Here is a 21,880-nt window from a genome sequence, read left to right as displayed (position 1 = left end):
GGACCCTAGCACCATATGACTACGTCATCTACTATCAGGCTCAGGGACTAAGTGGGCACACTTCACCTCGCGGTGAATGTGCTTGCTTTATTCTGGAAGACTCTGTGCCTCTTGAAGCTAAGGAAGATTATCTCCTTTTCTCGTGGTCGGACTCTAAGTGGGCACACTTGATCCACTACGAAGAAATTTTTGATTCTGAACTTGAGCTCCTTACACCCTTATGGCAAGCCATGCTTGGGTTATGCTGCTCGGCTATGGTTTGTGCTGCTCGGAAATAGTACACGCTGCTCGACAACTGCTCACAACTGCTCGACAACTCATCATGGTGATCGAACCATGAGTTCGACTGCTCGGTTTTGTTCGCACCTGCTCGGACAAGTTCAAGACGGTGTTGCACAATGGGTACAAGGTGCTCGGGGACTAGCTGTGGGGGGTATGACCCCGGATACCCACGGCAGACCACATGGGCTCCGCCCTCAGGGGCGGCCCAGCCCACAAGACGAAGCCTTGCAGGGCACGACTCTGGTCGGCGCCTTTCGCAAGATATCTGGAAGATATCCCAAAGATACTATGAGATCTGTTAGGATATATATGATCCCAAGATTCCTATAATCAGTTATTACTTTCCGGTTATCTCTCAGATCTAACCGACTTGTAACCCTGCTCCCCGGACTATATAAGGTGCGCAGGGACCCCGTCCAAACACACGCAATATTAGACGATAGCTAATACAAACCAACAGACCACAGAAGTAGGGTATTACGTCATACTGATGGCCTGAACCTGTCTAACTCTTGTGTCTCTGTTGCCTTCTTGTTCTTGATCTCACGCTCCTTTGCCGATCAATCTACCTTCGTGGGATAACTCTCGGAGGACTGCCGATGATATTCTGTCGACAGGGAAGCTCGGGAACTAGTCCCGCACAAGAAAGAGAATAAGTGCTCCAATATTAGGGTTGGGGAAAGTCAGGTGTCCCTTAGCCCTTGCCCCTTGGGTTGTATTTATAAGGGAGGTGGGAGGAGGCAATCTTCCTCCCGACCCCCTTTGGTTCACAAATTTATATATTGGTCCTCAGACTAATTAGGCGCTAAGCCTTTTTACATGAGGGGGATGGGCACAACCGTCCCTAGCCCCAACATAGGCGCTGCAGATGCGTAAGGACGAGCAGCTTCCTCCCTCTATTCCCTCTCTCTATTCGGTCCCTCTCTCTCCACCACCTCCCTCTCTCTCCACCGCCTCTCTCCGGTCCTTCTCTCTCTAGGGCGGTTGAGGCATGGCGGCGTGGGGCCGCCGTGGCGCGTGGCCACGGTGGCACGTAGCCGGGCGGCACGGGGCCGTAGTGTCGCGCATCGGTGCGCAAAGTCCGAGGAGCGACAACGGGGTTGCGGCGGCATGGGTCTGAGGTAGGTAAGCTCTCCCCATCTCCCTCTCTTTTCCTCTCTTCATCTCCCTCACTCTCTCCCTCACCGGTGCTCAGATCCACGGCAGCGGCGGGCGGATCCATGGCTGTTTCGTGTGTAAGAGCCTCTCTGTAGCAGGCTCCTGTAGCAGCAGCACCTCAGCTCTCTCTCCCTCGCCTAGATCCGGCCGATGCTCAGGTCAGAGGAGCGGGTTCTCGGATCCAGCGAGCGGGTGCCTAGGTCCAGTGAGCGGACGGCGACAACGGCGCTGTGGATGGGCTCGATGGGCCCGTGAGTGGGCTCGCTGGGCTTTGTCCATGGGTTTTCCTTTTTTGTTTTTTCTTCGATTTACCGAGGCGGGCATTGAACCTCCTTGGTAAAGATCGATTAACCGTGACCTTTGGTCCGAGGCATTTGTGATGCCCGCCTCGACAAATAAAAAATGCCTGCCTCGGTTAAGATTTGTGTAGTAGTGAGCCCAGAACATGAACATCGAGTACTCCACCAATTGATTTATCATACCTCTCAAAAAATTAGGCTAATGTTTCTATCATCTATGGTGGTTGTGATCCAATGGGGATCATGGGGCTTCATCTGGATCCATGGGCCCACCTCCAACTACTATAAATAGAGGGGCACCCGTCTCATTTAACACACCAAGAAGAGAAAAGGTTCATTACATTCTTGCTAGTAGTATACTCCATCCGTCCCAAAATAAGTGACGTTTTTTGCTTTTAGACGTCTTGTTTGACCGTTCATCTTATTCAAAAAATTTATATAAATATTATCTATTATGTTATGACTTATTTAACATTAGAGATACTTTAATGATGATTTATTTATTTTATAATTTGCGCAAAAAAGTTGAATAAGACGAATGGTCAAACACGGTATCAAAAACTAAAAAACATCACTTATTTTGGGATGGAGGGAGTATATAGTATGATAGTTTAGTTTGGGAGTTAGAGTTAGTCAAGCTAGCCTTGGGTTTTCCAAATTAGTCTTTAGAAAGTTTGGTATAACTCCTGCATCCTTTCTTCTATTGTAGCACTTCATTTCCTATACAATATATCCTTGTATATTGTGTTGTTTAATTATAAACTTAGTTGTATACTAGATACTTCATTGTAGCACTTCATTTCCTATACAATATATCCTTGTATATTGTGTTGTTTAATTATAAACTTAGTTGTATACTAGATACTAGAATAGTGTAGCACACCTTTGCACCCGATCACCACTTAGTGAGTGCTCTAATCCATCTTGTGTCCAGGATTAAGTCTAGTCAGCTTATAGTGTAAACATGATGTCTAGACTATAGTTATCTATGGTTGCGTGGCTTACCCCATGAATGATTATGGTAGCTAGCGGGTGATGATAGCCATGTGTAGCCTCATATAGTCCATCACATCTGGATAAGTTCTTAAAACGTAGGTCCGCCAAGCTAGATGGCTTAGCACCCTTCTCACCCTTTGTGTGTTGCTAAGATGAGGGAGGGGAAGTGTTGGAATAGGCAACGGCCGGAATGCTTACATTTGTGGAGAAGTAACTATATGTTTTCATAAATGTACTATCTCCTGAAATGTAATGGATTTGACTTTTTTTAAGTCAAACTACGCTAGACTAAGTTTTAGAAAAGAATATTAACATTATTACATCAAAGAAGTATACTATTATAAAAATATATTTCATATTATATGCTTATTTGATATCACAAATAGTATTGTTATTTTCTATAAAATTAATTAGACTTAAAACAATTAAACATCTAGTAGTAGTATTTGTTTCTGTGGACTTTCGGTTCTTGGGACTCATGCAACGAGGTCATTCCAAATCTAATATGGACCTTTAATTTATTTTCTCTCTTTTGTACTGTATAAAGGAGCTAAAGGTCATTAAAAGTTCTTTTCATACCAATTATGGTACTCTTTCTATCTAGAGGGCCAGCTCTCACGTGAAGAATTTTGTGTTTTTAGTTTGTTCAATCTATTTGTGTGCATGACTGCTGTGGACCTTGTGGTCCGGTCATTCGTCGGTAGCCTTCTACATGTCACCCATCCCTCTTTAGCATGGGCCGCATAGAATGGTTAGAACCTACGGAGTAATTCCTTTGCTTTAAAATATAAGATATTTTAGTGCTTTGAAAGAAATTTATATTTTAGTCCTTTGAAAGAAATCAATTTTCTAAACACCTATATATATAGTGCAAAATTAGCTCAGCTAAATCTACCATTCAATATATGTGGAATATTTTTTTAATCTTAGTCTCTTAAAAATTGCACTACATTGTTTTTATAACTTTAGTCAAATTTGAAGACATTTAACTTATAACAAACCTAAAATACCGCACATATATTTTAGCAAAAAAAATACCGCACATATATGTATCTGACGTGGGGTTTAGCCTGGATTAGAGTTACTACTTTTTTCTTAGAGGTAATCTGGATGTCTTCATTTTAGAGGAATTAGAATATACTTCTTAGATTAGGCTATTTGGCTTGGAATTTAACGTTCCACAACTTTCTCAGGCTTACAAATAAGCCTATATCAAATTCATAGGATGGAAGATGGAAATTGATTCTATAAATCATCGTGGTATATTTCTACTCTGTAATTTATAGCATGTTCTTCAACTCACTTCTCTACAGTAGAAATGCAACATATAAGTATCTTTCTGGACTACCAATAATATACAAATATATTCATATATAACTATATTAGCTTAATTAATCTGTGTCTAAATTATAATCATTAAAATGAATTCAATTCAAGGATCCAATGGGGTCTTAACGTAATATCCATCTCCTAGAGTACGACGCTTTGGGTAATGACATCTTTCTTACAATATTCAAATTTAAGTTGTAATTTCTGTACGTCGATGGAGACGTGATCTTTAAAAAAAACAGATTTTGTAATTGGCCTGGCTAGAGCCTACTCCCTCCGTCTTTTTTTTTTTGTTGATCGCTCGGGAACTGTGCTTGCGAGAGAAACACGCTTCCCAATAAGGGACATATGAGTGTACGAGCATAAGCATTGGAATTGCGTCTTCCAAGGTCTTCCGATCGATGTCGACATGCGAACTGACAAGATAGTGGTAATGTAGCTGGAGCGCAACTCAGTAGCTGTCTGGAAAAAAAATACACTGAACTAAATACGCGTCCGTTTCATTTCGTCGTGGAGATGGAGACAAGCCAACGGAGGTCATAGAATCTGATGGACCAAGGGCTCTGGGCTCTGCATATTTGGATTTGCTCGGTCACTCCGTGGAAGCTCGGCGACAGGCAGATCCTCGTCCAAAATGAATCAGAAAGAACGTACTAAAGAACATGTCCCGTGTCCGGATACCAGTACGTTCGGTTGGCCGGTTCCCATCATGGCTGGCTCGTGAAAAAGTACTGTTGACTGGTTTATGTGAAAGAAAAATACTATTCCGGTTGAAAATTTACGATTATTTACGATAAGCCACGGCCAAACGAACAGACTGTACGTAAGGACTATGTACCTGTTCATTCCAATGAGAAGCTGATGTTCTTTGGAGTTAGCTGACCCCTTACGGAACTTTTTTTTGTTAAACAAAAAAACACTGTTCGGTTGTCCTATACGAACATAGGATCGGCTACCTTCAGTTGTGCGTGCTGCAGCAAGCATTCTCAGCTGCTATTGTTCATGCATCCTTCTAAAGCAGTGTTTAGTTCCACTTTATTTTGTAAAAATTTTTAAAATTTTCCGTCACATCGAATCTTTGGACACATGCATGAAACATTAAATATAAATAAAAAATAAAACTAATTACACAGTTTAGACGAAATTCACGAGACGAATCTTTTAAGCCTAATTAGACTATGATTTGACACTAATTGTCAAATAACGACGAAAATGCTACAGTATCATTTTCCAAAAAAAATCGCCACTACGCCAGATTCGCGGTAGGAACGGGGCATTTTTACGGTAGGGGCGGCTGGGGTTGGGAGCGCCTCTACAGTGGGCGTCCTCGGGCCCCAGCAGCCTAGCCGCCCCTACAAATGGTACTGTAGGGGCGGCTGGTAACCTGAGCCGCCCCTACAGTTGGGGCTAATCTGTAGGGACGGCTCAATCACCAGCCGCCCCTGCAGTGCCCATTTGTAGGGGCGGCTGTCACCAGCCGCCCCTGCTGTTCGACTGTAGGGGCGGCTAAATCACCAGCCGCCCCTACTGATGACGCACGAATAAATAGCAGCCACCCCTTCTTCGACCTCGGGACACACTCTTTAAAAAAAGGTTGTGAGGCATTTGGCTCCTCCTAAAAATTACTCTACTAAGAGGGGGTTTGATCTCAAATCCTTTGGTGGAGAGGCTCTAAAAGATAAGGAAATGCTTCTCCAACTCTTAGTTTAATTCGTTGGTTAGTGAGTAATTTGATTTTTTGTTTTCTCTTTCTTCCATGGAGCTTGAGCTAGTTATGAGTGAAATTGGACCCTAATTTTCACTATACTAGGGTAAATTAGGTAGGAAAGTAAGATTGCACCCTTTGTTGGTACATTTTTGTTGATTTTAGTGTAGTATTAGTGAAGTTTGATGCATGTGTCATGAAACCCTATATCTAGATCTAGATATAGGATTTTGTTTTTTTTCTTTTTCAATTTTTTCTTTACGTGACTAGGGTTTGCATGTAGGTGAATGTGTAAGATTTTAATTGTTGCTAATGTGTAAAATATCTTCTACCATGGCTACTAATTATTATTTAATATTTATTTTGATTCCTTTCTATAATGTGTGTTTTTAATTAGTTATGGATAAATAGGCCATTAATTAATTATCCTCTACCATGAAATTGGAATGGAGTTTGCATGAAAGGTAGTGGATGAAATATTAAATGTTGCTAATTGTTTTCTTTGAAATTGTTTATTTGAACCAATTAATTTATATTTTAAAATATTTATGCATTAATAGTCAATTAATTAACTATCCTCTACTACCGTGGTGCGTGTCTCAGGTATATACAATTATTCTCGAGTAATATTCTTTCTTTGGTTGTTTTGTTTCTATAAGATGGACTACAGGAACTCTTGGATGTATGGTTCGTTAAGACACGACGCTCTTTTCTGTGATGAGGTGGACAAATTCATCAAAGCCGCAGAGAAGCATGCATCGACGTTGAAAGAGAATAGTGACACGATTATTTGTCCCTGCAAAGATTGCAAGAACCTTATTGCATTTTGAGATGTGAGTACCATCAAAGAACATCTGATTAGGAGAGAATTTGTTTCGGACTACATAGTGTGGATTCATCATGGTGAAACAGTGGTTGTTGATGACAGCGACGATGATCTAGCTGATGAAGCTGAAACCCAAGCATACTTATCCCGATTCACAGACGATCTTGAGCAACAAATGGATCGTGACTATGGCAATGACAAGGTGGTGGCTTGGCAATGTACAAGGTGGTGGCTTTGGTAATGAATAAGGTGGTGGCTTTGGCAATGAACAAGGTGGTGATGATGCTGGTGGTGCCAGCAATGATGGCGAAGCATGTGAGGGGGATGCAGATGACGGTGACAACTTGGACGAAATGCTTGGGGCCTTTGGACCAGAAATATTAGAAAAGAGCAAGAGAGGTCTAGAAAATCTTGAGAGGGTGACAAAGCATCGAAGAAGACTGTGTATGATGCTGAGAAGGGATGTCCGACATACTTCACACTGCTACGTTTTGTGCTTGAGCTACTCATCCTGAAGGCTAAGTACGGCTGGTCGGACTGCAGTTTCGATGATCTGTTGTGCCTCATGTCACGGTTGCTCCCATGGCCGAACACAGTTCCTGCCAACACATACCAAGCGAAGAAGGTTATAAGTCCACTCACATTGGGGGTTGAAAAAATCCATGCATGCCCCAACCACTGTATCCTTTTTCGGCGTGGCACATCGTTCGAGACTTTAGATACATGTCCTAGGTGTGGGGCTAGTCGGTACAAGAACAATGACCTTCAAAGTGGGGTGGAAGCCTCCACAAGAAAGAGGAAGAAGGGTGGTGCAAGAATCTCAGCCTCCAGAGGAAACTCCATTAGACAACGATGCAAATAAGAGAAGAATTCCTGCCCTGGTTATGTGGTACTTGCCAGTAACCGACCGCTTGAGGCGTATGTTCCTAAACCCTAAGGAAGCCACACTGATGATATGGTGGGATGATGAGCGTAAGGTGGATGATGATACGATCGCACACCCGGCCGATTGTAGCCAGTGGCAAGCGTTCGATGCCAAGTACAAAGCAGAATTTAGTGATGACCCACGGAATGTACGGTTCGGCTTGAGCACCGATGGAATGAATCCCTTCAATGAGAGGATGACCGACCACAGCACATGGCCAGTCATCTTGACCATGTACAACCTCCCAACGTATTTGTGTCAGAAGAGGAAGTACCTTCTCCTCACCATTCTTATCTCTGGTCCCAAACAACCAGGCATTGATATAGACGTGTTCTTGGAGCCTCTGATGCAAGAAATTGAGAGGCTATGGAGGTATGGGGAGCCGATGTACGATGCGTTCCGGCGGGAGGACTTCATATGCAAAGCAATAATATTTGTTACTACCAATGATTACCCCGTGTTGTTTGCCCTGTCTGGACAGTTCAAAGGCAAGACTGGATGCTTAGTCTGTTTGGATGGTACTAAATGGGTGTTCCTAGATAGATCCAGGAAGATAGTTTACATAAGGAACCGGTGCTTCTTAAAGACAGGTCACAAGTACGGTGGCAAATTGTACCTAAGATACTATGGCAACATCCTAGAGGATGAACCCCCTCTAGAGAGACGTCGTAATGGAGAACATATGTTCAGAATGGTCCAAAACATACACGTCGTCTATGGAAAGAAGAATCCGGATGGAACGATCAGAGATAGAAGCACACCTCCCATCGAAGGCGTACCATTCAAGAAGCAATCGATCTTCTTTCAGTACCTGCCTTATTGGCCAGACTTGGAGGTCCCCCATGCCATTGATGCGATGCACGTGCAGAAGAATGTCTTTGAGAGTCTCATGGCTACCTTGATGGACACGGGCAAGTCAAAGGATGGTCTCAGATCACAGAAAGACATGGTGCAGCTGAACGTGATGCGGGAGCTTTGGCCGGTACAGCAGGATAATGGCAAGTATAGTCTTCCCACGACTAGCTTCAACCTAACCCTAGAGGAGAGGAGAGCTATATGCAATTTCCTTAGGGGGGTCAGAGTGCCGACTGGGTTTTCGGCGAACCCGAAGAAGCTAGTGTCGATGAAGGACCTATCATTAACATACTGCAAGGCTCACGATTATAATGTGATGCTGACAGTGTTCCTACCAATTACAATCAGGGCTATAAAGCTAGAGTTCCTAGAGATGGCCATCACCCGCATGTGCTACTTCTTTTCGAAGATCTCACAGAAGATGATTCGTAGGCAAGAGCTGAGTGACCTACACGAATTCATGGTGGAGACCCAGAACTAGCTAGAGATGTGTTTACCTCCTGCTTTTTTTGATATAATGGTACATCTCATGATTCACCTAGTTCATCAGATCGAGGCGCTGGGCCCTAGCTTCTTGCATGAAATGTGGTCGTACGAGCGGTTCATGTCGGTTCTAAGCCGATACGTGCATAACCGAATACACCCAGAGGGCTCCATGATAGAGGGTTACAATTCTGAAGAAGTCGTCGAGTGCTGCCAAGAGTGGCTAAAAGTACAGAGAGGAATTGGTAATCCTGATTCTCGTCACAAGGGAAGGCTAGCTGGGAAGGGCACAAGTGGTAGGAAAGTGTTCCTCGACAATGATTACAGAGAGGTGAGTCGGGCGCATTACAGTGTCTTGCAGAGTATGGCAGTGATGCAACTGTACATTGATGAACACATGGCTATCATTATGGCCGAGAGGAATGGCCGTTCAGATGATTGGGTCATGAAACAACATAAGCAATGCCTGACATCATGGTTGAAGGACCAGAACATACAGCCTGGAGAAACCATAGATTCTATTACCATCAGTCGGTTGGCGGCCGGGCCATCGAAACAGGTGACGTCTTGGAATGTTTATGACATCAATGGGTACACATACTATACCGACACAAAGGATAGGAAATCTGTGAATCAGAACAGCGGCGTCCGAATAGAGGCTCTCGACGGAGTGGGGCGAAAGGTCCTGTACTTTGGCATAATTGAAGATATATGGGAACTTGACTATGGAAGGGATATAAAGGTGGCCCTGTTTCGATGCCGCTGGATCAAGCAACATCAATTCAATGAGATCGAACAGAGAGTCGTCGACCTCCAGAATGTAGGCTACCAGGATGACCCTTGGGTGCTCGCTGAACGTGTCATGCAAGTCTTCTATATGCCCGACCCGCAAAGTAACCTCCCCCCAAAGAAGAAGACAAAGCACGTGGTGGCCTCCGGGAAACAACATATCATCGGAGTTGATGGCGTGGACGATGTTGAAGCTTATAATAAGTGCGATGAGATGCCGCTATTCATAGACTTTTGTAAGAAGATCGAGGCTGTGGAAAAGAACTTGCCCAAAGATGTATTGCCATGGGACCGAAAAGGTGTCAAGGGAAAAGTTGTCACGGTGGGCTAGCTAGTTTATGTAAGTGTGTCAGTGTTCGTAAGACTACATTCATGTATGTGTGTATGAGACTATATTTATGTATGTGTGTGTGAGACTACATTCATGTATGTGTGTGTGAGACTACATTCATGTATGTGAGACTACATTTATGTATGTGTGTTTGAAACTATATTTATGTGTATGTGTGTTTGAGACTACATTCACGTATGTTTGTGTGAACAATGTGTACTAAGAATTTATCAAATTATGAAATTACCAAAATAAAAGTTGTAGATCTCCATGAGTTATTCAACTTTGGTATTCATTACTTTTTCAGTTGAAATGATTTGGGGGTCCAAATTATGGTTTCAACTTGCTTTTTTCAAATTTCAAAATTTCAAAGGTTCAAATGTAGTCAAATGACAAGATAACCAAAATAAAAGTTGTAGATCTTGATGAGTTGAACAACTTTTTGTATTCATCACTTTTACATCTGAAATCATTTAGGGTTTGAAAATTTGGTTTGAACTTGTCAAATTTCAAAATTCAAATTTTAAAATGTGTAAAACATTGTCACATCCAAGTTTGATCAAACTTAAATGCTGAAGCGTGATTTTAGAATTTTTTAGGAAAAAAAACCATCACATTTGGAGTTAGTATGAGGGAGAACAACTAGTTACAAAGTTTACCCACAGATTAAAAAGAGAAATCACACTGTTCTATATGATCCTTACATGATCATAGTGAACAGTGTGATTTCTTTTTTTAATCTGTGGGTCAACTTTGTAACTAGTTTTTCTTCCTCGTACTAACTCCAAATCTGATGATTTTTTTTCCTAACATTTTCTAAAATCATTCTCTATCAATTTATTTTGTTGGTTTTGTCAATATATACACATGAAAAGTTTGAGCAATTTTGAATTTCAAAAAAATGCAACTTCAGACAAGATTTTGGTACCCCAAATGATTTCTGCTGAAAAAGTGATAAATACCAAAGTTGAATTACTCATCAAGATCTACAACTTTTGTATTGGTCATTTTTTCATATGACAGAGTGGTAATGACATTGTTCACAAATGTGACACATCTCTCATAAGGTTTTATAAACTATATGAGACATGTGTAAGGTTAGTGAACAATGTGTGCTAAGAATTTGTTAAATGAAGAAATGACCAAAATCAAAGTTGTAGATATTCATGAGTTGAACAACTTTGGTATTCATCACTTTTTATGTTGAAATCAATTTGGGTCTCAAATTTTGGTTCGAACTTGTCGTTTTTCAAAATTTCAAATTTGAAAGGCTCAAATTTTGTCAAATGACAAGATGACTAAAATAAAAGTTGTAGATATTCATAAGTTGAACAACTTTGGTATTCATCACTTTTTATGTTGAAATCAATTTGGGTCTCAAATTTTGGTTCGAACTTGTCGTTTTTCAAAATTTTAAATTTGAAAGGTTCAAATTTTGTCAAATGATAAGATGATTAAAATAAAAGTTGTAGATATTAATGAGTTGAACAACTTTGGTATTCATCACTTTTTATGTTGAAATCATTTTGGGTCTGAAATTTTGGTTCGAACTTGTCATTTTTTAAAATTTCAAATTTGAAAGGTTCAATTTTTGTCAAATGATAAGATGATCAAAATAAAAGTTGTAGATCTTCATGACCTCTACAACTTTGATGTTTATCAAATTTTCATTTGAGATCATTTGGTGTCTCAAAATTATTTTAGTAGTTTTAATTTTAATTTTTTAAAATTTATTTTTTCCCATTTTTAAAGGTTCAATTTTGCAATTTTAAACTGTTGTAGTTGTTTTATTTATTATATATGTAAATATATTTATAAAAAAATTATAAAATTTTTTACTGTATTATTTATTATTTACATGTGAATAATTAATTTTGGTTTAGAATTTTGAAAAAAAAATTCAACTGTAGGGGCGGCTTATAACCTCAGCCGCCCCTACAGCGGCTCTGAGGTATTTTGAAAAAAAATTCAACTGTAGGAGCGGCCACCCCTACAGCGGTTCTGTAGGGGCGGCTTATAACCTCAGCCGCCTCTACAGCGCCTCTGAGGTATTTACATGCGACCGTCGCTTTGGGCGAAATCCATTTGGGCGAAACAGACCGTCAGGCTGTCCAATTTCGCCGCCGGTGCCGCCTGCACCGCCGCACGTGCACCGCCGTTGCCTGCCCCTCCCTGACCCCTCCACTGCCTCCTCCACCGTCTCCCTGACCCCAGCCGCCGTCCCCACCCCATCCACCGCCGTTCCCGCAGGCCGCGACGGCGGCTAGGGTTTGGGAGCGCTCCTCGGCGCGGCCCGTCCTCGACCTCGACGCCCCTCGCCGTCTCGCCGCCCCAAATACATCCAGCCGGCGCCATCAGCCCGGCGACGCGCACGCGGGGCCGACCATCGAACCCTAGTCGCCGGCCGAGCAGCTCGCCCGTCGCGCCTCGCGGGATCGCTCGTCCCCCGCCGCGCGGCCGCTCTGCGTCGACCCTCTTATTGTCTCCGTTCGACACCGCTTGGATCCGGTAAGCCTTCATTCCCGACTTCCCGTCCCCCCTCTCCCTTCCTCGAATTGACGATGGCGCCTGGTTGTGTGATCCTTGTAGTCTAGGCCTGCGTGTCTGCTTTCGGTCTAGGGTAGCGGAGGCAGGGGAATCGATTGTGCCAGGTAGAACTGGTGCGTTCCACGCGGTTGGCGTTGGTGGGTGCTTTCTCGTAGTCTAATCTTTGAGCCTTGGTTTTGGCATGGTGATTACCTTTCTCGGATGGTGTAAAATTTTACAGGGTAGGTTCCTCCTGTTTAGTCTGGTTCTATGTGTCATCCTTACTGAATGAGTCGTGGTCCTGTACAATACAAGCAAAAGCAGTAGAGTAGCTCACTGGCTGACCGCCCGGCGACCGACAATTTACAGCAACCAAGCTGGGCTCAGAGATTACTTAGCATATGTACTGACAAACAGAATTCACAGGACTAATTAGCCAAGGACCCCCCAAAACAATGACTAATCAGTTGGGTCCAAGCATTCCAGGCTTTGTTTGCCAGTACTGATCCAAGCGTTGCCTTGCGTACTCCTTGTACTCGAAGTCGATATTTTTGTTCACATGTGCCTGACGACATAGTGAGAAGACAAGAAACCAATAAGCTTCGACAGATGTATTATCCACAAATTGATATATGCACATTTGACTCTAGTAGCAATAACTCACCGAGATTATTCCCCACAGGCCCCAAAAGAGATGGCTTGCAAGAGTGTACTTTGCAATCAACCCTAGTAGTTTTTCAACTTCCCCATCTGATGGCTTTTCACCTGATGAAAATATATAGAATATACAATTCTTAAAAATAGAGAATTCTCACAATATATCCATGTGGTACGAGTGAGCATTTTTTTCAGTTTAAATAGTCCATTAGCACAGCATGATTGCGCAGCAATTCTCAAATTTACTGCTTTGTGATTACCTGCGGAGCTAAGGTATGTCTGAACAAATCTTCTCTGCTCCTCAATGTCTGAAATAGTGCAGAGCAATAAAATTAAGCAGCAAACGTAAGTTAAATAGCAACATATTTATCAACTCACATGGTCAATTGGTCACAAGTAAAACTAACCAGGATATTTTGAAAAATCCAACATATGTGGTGTCGCTGTATGGTAATCAGCAGCCATCTCACAAAAGTGATTAGCAATGTCAAATGCAATAGGGTTAAAACTCGCATATTCATAGTCCTGCAGGACATAAGAGATCAACAAAATAGCATTCAGTTACAGGGATAACATGGTCTAATGTGTGGTAGAACAAGAACTCCTCACTGGTCTATCAAGTTGCCCTTATTGCTAGCATTTCTCAGCAAACCAGATTGTTTGCATTTCTAGATTTTTTTTTATGTTTTACTAATCTGTCCCCATTCCTAAAATTTCATAATAACATACAGGAAATTCATAATTCTGCATATTTTACCTAGAATTATGCAAATAGGCGCTAGCACAGGTTTAAGTATAATATGAGAATAGCTTATATCTTTTATAAAACTTACAATCAAGGTGACTTGTCTGGTCTCTTCATATATCATAATATTCCCATACTGCAGATCATTATGGCAAAATCCTACTGACTGTTCGACCCCCGAGAGCGTCTTCTCCAGCACTGCAATCTCATCGCCTTTGCTCCCGGCCTGTCTGTCTGTGTCTTTCCTCTTCTTGGCTGGCGCTAATGACCGCTGGCCTGCCACTGCAGTCTGCACCACACCCACAGCGCTGAATCTCCGCCTGGAAATTTTGCTTTTGTTCGATCGTGTGCTACACTCCAGCTTGAATTGAGCCTTTATCATGCATTCATTCAGCAGATGTTTACCTGTGCTGAAACTTTCAGGAAAAAATTTTGCTTTTGTGATCTTGCAGGAAAAAATTTTATGCCCTCTGGGCTCAAACTTTTGTGATCATGCATTCATTCAGCTTCAATTTTGCTTTTGTGATCTTGCAGGAAAAAAATTTATGCCCTCTGGGCTGAAACTTTTTATTTGAATCAAATCAAAATTATCTTCCATATTCTACTGGTCATCTTTTACCCTCATTGTGCAATTTGAACTGTCAGGGTGCATTAGATTTTCTGTAAGGATTTACTTGTAGCCCTGGAAATATTCCAATCAGCTCCATGCTTTCATCCATTTTCACAGTTAATTTCACAAACATCTTCCTCCCTTGATAACTGGAAATAATGGATTGGACATACTAAACTAGAAGACTGAGGACTCAATCTTCCGGATGCAAGCTCTTTTCTGGTTATCCACTGCAGCAGCAAATCCTAACTGCAACATCAGCCTAGGAATTAAGCAGCCTGACTGCCTGACCAACCTCTTCTTCCTCAACCACCACTCAGATGTAACAGTTTGAGTTACTCACCCTAAAACTTCATATAGCGCAGTCCTTTCTCTGAGAGATGACAAGCCTTTTGTTGACAGACTGGTGTCATGCGATAATTATGCATTTTAAGGTCTTCTCCAGCTACTGACTGGAGACTCGTTCCAGGTGCACTTCAGTTGAGTGCGGGCTACTGACTGGTGACTGGTGAGTGACCCCAAATCGACCAATCCTACCATGAAGGCCATCAGTGCAGATGCAGCCTCCTCCTTTTCCTCTTGCATCTCCCTGGGTCATGGACAGCTCATAAGGTTACCTTGCTGCCTCGCCTGAATTGAGGCTCCTGGTCCTGAGAATGGCCATATGCCCTCTCCAAGACTCCAACCGCACTGCACAGCCTGTGTATGCTTTGCCTGAACCAGAACCGAGGTACAGTACTACTAGGATTTACTGATCAAGTCTGATATATGCTTTCACTAGCAGCACTGCACTTGTTTATTTTCTTCAGTAGCGAGTTTATTTTCTTCAGTAGCGAGATCCAGACCTGGTGAATGCCAATATGTATTTTCCACTACTAGTACTACTACTTATACTACTACTACTAGTACTACTATTACTATAAGTACTACTACTACTACAAGTACTACTACTACTACAAGTACTACTACTACTACTAGTACTACTACAAGTACTACTACTACTACTAGTACTACTATTAGTACCAGTACTACTACTTGTACTACTAGTACTACTACTTCTACCACTAGTACTACTACTTCTACTACTTCTACTACTTTTTTCTTGCATCTCTTAGAACAAGGCACGAAATGTCGCGAACATCAAAGAGTGCATCCCGATGCCCCGTGAATGATGAGCAGCCATCCCATGGAGAGCAAGAACTAGATGACTAGCTTACTCAGGAGCAGTTCGATAACGAGTTAGAAAAGGGTCTAGAAGTGATGCTTACTCAGGAGGACCTTGTCGATGATGAGGATCCAGTGGGGGGAGCCCAGGGAAGAGAAGGCGGAGAGGATGCCCAAGGCAAAGAAGGGGATGATGATGATGATGAGGATGACGACACCTCATCAGGGGGATATGTAAGTCCCGAGGATCCTTTCGCACGAGAACCCAGACGGAGGCCAACGGAGGACGAGTTGGACAAGGATTTTGATCCGAACGACGAGGTACGGATAAAGCTTAGTAGCTTATAAATTTGGCTAATGCTATGGCTATATGTTACCTCTGCTAACACTTTTGACCTGCCGTATACACAGGTCGTCCCTACTCAACCTCTGAAAAGACGACGTCGGCCTCCGGCTCGTCTTGTCGGACAATACGTAGCGGGGCAAAGGAGATCAGAGGAAGGAGCCACAGATACTCACAATGAGGCCTCCGCTCCACAACCTCAGGACACAACCACGACTGAGACTTGCCCAGCCAAAGAGGAAACGAGGGGGGATTAGAAAGCCAAACCAATATCACGACAAGGCATGCTATGTGATAACGGAGGTCGGGCCAGACGGGCAGATCCTTGAGCCATATACATACAGGGCGAAATTCCGTAATCACATCGGGTTTGTAGTTAGAGATAAGTTGAACCAAGCTATCCATGGCTGGAATCTTGTACCTATGAGCCAAAAGGTAGACCTATGGGAGAAGCTGAAGCAGAACTTCAGGTTTCCGGAGGGAACGCACGAGTTGGTACAACAAAATGCTTTTAAGATAATGGGGCAGAGCTTCCGACGTTGGCGGTCGGATCTGAACAAGAACTTTATCTAACAGAAGTTAACTCCTTTCCACGAGTATGGCAACATAACTCCTAGTCAATGGGAGGAGCTCGTGGCTGAGAAGACTTCAGAGGCATCATTGGCCCTCAGTGCCCGTAATAGCGAGCAGGCGAAGAAGAACCAACACTACCCTCGTCTAGGCCCCGGTGGCTACGCTGGCAAGCAAGAGGTCTTTAGGAAGATGGACGCAGAGGCCGAAGCTGCCGGGAATACGGAAGTGCCGAAGTTGAAGCCACGCCTTAAACAGTGGATATACGCGAGGAGTGTCGATTCATTCGGTAGTAGCCTCAAGTTTGCTAAGCCGGAGATCGGAGAGGTAGTATCAAAGATATTGAAACTTGCTGAAGACAAGGAGAAGGGCGCATTCAACCCTTCCAGAGAGAGGGACAAGCTTACCATTGCCTTGGGAAACCCTGAGCACACAGGACGCACCAGGGGGCTAGGGAAGAGGATGTCCTAGAAGCACAGATTCGTAGAGGAGAGGCACATGTACAAGAAATATGGCAGAGACCGAGAGTCTAATCTTGAGCGCCAAGTGAAGGCTCTAGTTGAAAAGATGTTGGTGGAGAAAGGACTGTCTACGATGGAGCCACAGACACCAATGGGGCCGCCCGGAGAACTGGCGGTAGTTGGCAGCCCTCCGGATGTTCCCAGCAGTCAAGGTTCCAATGCAACCGGAACCCCCGTCGATCGCATACGAGCGCCAACCAGTTGCAAATTGGTGGTTCCGATAGGCAGGCAAAACGTGATCATTGAGGTGGCAACGGGTGTGGCACATCCTCCGGGTGGCACGTGGCACAATAGGGACATCCCGCAGGACTACACTCGGGTCGAGGTGCATACCGCGAAGCCCGAGTTCATGACTTGGAAGATAGAACACCCTACTCCCGAGGGGCTCGTGTTACTCGAAGACGTCATGAACCAGTTCATCCTCTGGCACAGACAGGACATTGTATTGACCGAGTCTTCGCCAACTCCGACTGAAGTTCATCCTCTGGAGCGACCCGTCGAGGACGGGGAGGTATACTCACCGGCCCATGACCATGACCACCACACGCTAGAGACTTCTCCACCTCGTACCGAGCAAGGGCATGATGACATGCCACATCCTTCTCCACCTCGTATCGAGCATTGGCATGATGACATGCCACGTCCTTCTCCAGCTCGTACCGAGCAAAGGCATGATGAGAAGCAACATCCTTCTCAACAAGCGCAGCCGATACATGAACAAGTGTCTCATGAACATCAATTGCCTCGTGAACAGCCGATACGTGAAGAACAAGTGGCCCCTAGAGCAGGTGATGCACAAGTTGACAAGGACGTGCCCGAATGGGAAGCTCGAAACAAAATCCCAATCTAAGATAAGGCCATCGTATGTGGGCATTAATGACGTCTCGTCGGTGCACAAGTGGATGGCCCATGACCAGTTCAAGCCTAAGAACCAAGTAAAAGAATTCAGAGCACCAGCTTCTGAGGAGGGCACCACTAGCAAACTGCACAAAGGGTTTAACAAGTATTCAGCTGTTGATAACCTCAAATAGGTCAAATGATTGCCCGGATAAATATGAAAAAGGCAAGAACTTCCTACCAAATCGAGTCATACAGTGCTTGCCACGTGGAATGAGAAAGTTCCACGATTGGTACTTGCGTGCTCAGATAACAGAACTAGAAATCTTACAAGCATGGATCCCTGTCGGCACATTTGGAGCCCCAGGTGGGCAAATTGCCGTCGAGTTTAAGGATATCCAGGCATGCTTCCACCTCGGACGAATGGAAATGAATCTAATTCGCATATGGTGCCTGTAAGTCCTTGCCCTCTCGATATGATATGAATGTAATCTTTTAATTTTGTTGTAACTAACCCACGCCGTGATTTGTAGAATGCAAGCGGACTTTGTGAAAAAGAGGCCAGCTCTGAAACACGGGTATATAGACCCTTCACCTATAGCATCAACAAATTTTAATTACCCTAAAGAGTGGAAAACTAGATTGCAAAGAACTAGGAGCTGGAAAGACACTTAAGGAGAAAGAGGACATTCAGGAACAAGAAAATATTGGAAGAGTCCCTCAATGTTGCGGCATACATTGCCCTATGTTTTAAAAATCTCCAACAACACGATAATATATGGATACCATACCACTTCAAGTAAGTTCGACTGTATACTTAGCTTTGTTCAATATACTTTGTTCGATGCAAAAGAGCTTATGTGTTCCTTCTATGACTAAATTCATGCAGCGATCACTGGATTTGCATAGGCGTCTGGCTCTCACATAGCATGGCATGGGTCTTTGATTCAGCGGATTTCCAGTCGAGACATACAAAGACTTCATAGCGAATTGTCAAGACGTATACATATTGACAATCCTCATTTTAGCTACTATGTTTGTATACATACTTGTAAGGTTCAATGTGGGATACTAACAAGTTGCATTTGCTAAAACCATTGGAACAGGGCATTCAGGCACTATGTCCAGGAACATAAGGGGAGGCATCATCCAAATAGGAAGGAAAAGTTGTATGTCAAAACTCTATGTGCGGTAAGTGTCATTTACTTTGGTACTCCATATATTATCGTGTCTGTCAATAGCATTACTTAACATCTCCATATGCAAAACACACAGTGCCCCAAGCAGAAGCCTGGGAGTCTACATTGTGGATACTACACATGTATTATGATGAGTACCATCGGTGGCTACAACAGAAACCCCAATCTGGTAAGTTTGAACCTCTTCGCTCGTAGTATGAAAAGTTCGCATATGTTGTGATATAGTAAACCTAAACTTGTTCTCTTGTAGTTGGAGAAAGATAAAGACACGAGAAGGAACCCATACAAGGATGACGAAGCTCTTAGAGATGGTCAGGCGATCCTTTGCAACTTCATAATGGACCAGATTGTGTACCATAAAGACACTTACCATCATCTTCTTTCCGACTTATGTAGTAATCCTCTATACCAACACCTTCTGAGAGACTGATAGGCTAGCCCTAGGCCGTTGATGACAATGTGGACTTGTGGTATGGTTTGGATCAGACTTTGGAACGGTTTGGACTTTGTTTTGCATGTGGACTTGTGGATTTCTTAATGAACTATGTTATAATGATGACTTTATAATGGACTATGTTGTAATGATGGACTTTTGTGAATTATGACTTGTGATGATGTTCTAAATAATGTCTTGTTATGGATGTATATATGTATATTTATGGCGGTCAGATTCGAATTTGAATTATATATATATATATATATATATGGTCAGATTTAAATTTGAATTATTTATTTATTTTTGCTGGAAAATCTACTGTATGGGCGGTTCTTGATTGAACCGCCCTTACAAATACACACAGCAGGGGCGGCTGGTGATACAACTGCCCTTACATAAGTCAACTACAGGGGCGGCTGATATTACCAGCCGCCCTTACAGAGGGAACTGTAGGGGCGGCTGAAAACACCAGCCGCCCCTACAGAGGGCACTGCAGGGGCGGTCAGGAAACCGCCCCTATAGAGACACCCTCTGTAGGAACACCCTGGGAAGGGCGGCTGGCGCAGCCGCCCCTATAGAGGCTCTAGAGCCGCCCCTACAGTTAACTTCTGTAGTAGTGGTCGGCACCCTTATCTCATATCTGGGCACTTAAGTAGCAATGCAGGTCGTATTCTCTGGAGATTCTTTTTTTTTCATAAAAAAGGACGACTGACCCAGCTCCTACTGAAATTTGTGAGCTGAGATAATCTAGCCTCTTTTTTGTTTTTTTTTTGTTGTGCTAAATTTTGTACCAAATTTAGCAGGCTCAGGAAATTAGGGTCACCACTTATTGTCTCCTGGCAATTGGCATGTTAACACAGAATCTTCTTTATACCCAAATTAGAAAAAAAAACTGACAACAGTACTAATCTAACAGATGCCCGCTCGTAAGCAAAACATGAGCCAGCAGTGCTGATGCACATGACAAGGAAAAAGTCTGATTTGAATATATCCCCTTCACAACAGCAACAGCAGAATCTACATAGGAAGCAACAACACCTTCTGCGAGTTGTTCTTACTATTACCAACACCATCTCGGCACAACAAATGTGAAACTGTAACACCGATACCCACATTAAGGGGTATACTACAGCATCTCTATAATGAGAATACATACTAACATTATCCAAGAGGGTGATGGTAATCTAGCACTTTCTGATATACTAATATATACTACAAAGTTCAATAGTTTAAATAAATACGATAAATGTAATAATAACGATCTGCCGAACTAATACTGTCTGCCAGCGAAGCTCTATGTACTCCCTCTTCAATGGATAAAACAGCAATACAACATATTGTCAAACAACCTTCAAATGTACTCGGAATGAGCCACAAGGCAAGGTGAAACTCAGCAATCTACATGTTGGATGATGTTACCTGGATAAGAAAGATTAATATATCGATAAGTGATACGAGGCAACAGGCATAAGAGTAGGTGATGACTTGATTGTTATCCTACCAATTTATATACTTGGCACCATCTTTGCTGTATATCCTACTCTGCAATTTTGTTATTCCGATTGCTGCATTAAGTGAAAAAAGCGCAATGAGATTTACAATCACAAATTAGCAAACAGGAAATGAACACAGCAGGTGACACATACGCTTGGAATGAATGGATATCCTTGCGAAAGTTCTCTAGTTCCTCTGGGTTAAACCAGCCATCATCAAGCTAAGCCACATTGATAAAACAGATTAGTTAAACATTTGAAAAGGCAGTAAAAGAAGAGGTATAAAGGCAGAAACAGATGACACACCAGCTGGGTGAAATCTTCTTCCAATCTTTTGTTTTCAAGAACTTCTGCCAGTTCTTTGTTTTGTAGAAAACAGTGGATGAAATAAAGAACATATATAAATTCCACATTCATCCCCATTTTTCTGTGGCACCTGCAAAGTTGTTGAAGAGAGTACCATAAGAAGTCTAAGATTTAGAAACAATGATATAATGGGTAAGAAGATGCCAAAGGAATACCTTGGGAAACTCAAGGGGGATTTTGTTTATGAACTGCTTGCTTTCTTCCCGCTCCTCAGTCCTGTAAATGTCAGCAATGAATCTAGGATACCAGTACCAGAAATTAAATGCTAGTAAAATGAACATATTCTAAGCAAAATTTAGTGTGTAAAAAAAATGGCTGAGGTCATCTAAGCAAACACAAAAAAGTCCAAAACTATTTTGTTAAGGGTCAGATAATTGGGATATGATGCAGCAATGTTTGGATTTGATGTGGCTTAATCTGTGAGTTTGTTATCAT

General features: G+C 42.8%; 1 protein-coding gene and 1 long non-coding RNA gene across 3 annotated transcripts; one reads left to right on the top strand and one right to left on the bottom strand.

Annotated features, from left to right (window-relative positions):
- The first annotated feature begins 12,177 nt into the window (after positions 1–12,177).
- On the top strand, positions 12,178–19,448 carry LOC136481966 (uncharacterized). 2 transcript variants are annotated; one of them, XR_010764924.1, is made up of 4 exons: positions 12,178–12,486; positions 19,058–19,142; positions 19,227–19,319; positions 19,401–19,448. It is a non-coding gene; the product is annotated as an uncharacterized lncRNA (long non-coding RNA). The 2 variants fall into 2 exon arrangements; XR_010764923.1 differs by lacking the exons at positions 19,058–19,142; positions 19,227–19,319; positions 19,401–19,448 and adding exons at positions 15,632–16,001; positions 16,092–18,406; positions 18,485–18,587.
- LOC136481964 (probable choline kinase 2) lies at positions 12,814–15,501 on the bottom strand. The gene is made up of 5 exons (XM_066479232.1): positions 13,995–15,501; positions 13,569–13,686; positions 13,422–13,469; positions 13,169–13,269; positions 12,814–13,069 (listed from the first exon to the last, which is right to left on the bottom strand). The coding sequence occupies exons 1-5, from the start codon at positions 14,286–14,288 to the stop codon at positions 12,968–12,970; spliced, it is 663 nt and encodes a 220-aa protein (XP_066335329.1). The 5' UTR covers positions 14,289–15,501; the 3' UTR covers positions 12,814–12,967.
- Positions 19,449–21,880: the final 2,432 nt, after the last annotated feature.

The sequence above is a fragment of the Miscanthus floridulus genome, chromosome 9 (assembly GCF_019320115.1).
Source record: "Miscanthus floridulus cultivar M001 chromosome 9, ASM1932011v1, whole genome shotgun sequence".
NCBI classification, from domain to species: Eukaryota; Viridiplantae; Streptophyta; class Magnoliopsida; order Poales; family Poaceae; genus Miscanthus; species Miscanthus floridulus.
Note: the sequence above shows the minus strand (reverse complement) of the source record. Positions and strands in the feature narration are given on the sequence as shown.

Bases quoted from the DNA above. Each gene is read 5' to 3' on its own strand.
- LOC136481964 (XM_066479232.1), bottom strand. From the start codon at position 14,288: ATGATAAAGGCTCAATTCAAGCTGGAGTGTAGCACACGATCGAACAAA. The intron at 13,270-13,421 runs GTAATCACAAAG...TATTTTCATCAG, and splicing joins GACATACCTTAGCTCCGCAG to GTGAAAAGCCATCAGATGGG. The intron at 13,070-13,168 runs GTGAGTTATTGC...CTATGTCGTCAG, and splicing joins GCCTGTGGGGAATAATCTCG to GCACATGTGAACAAAAATAT.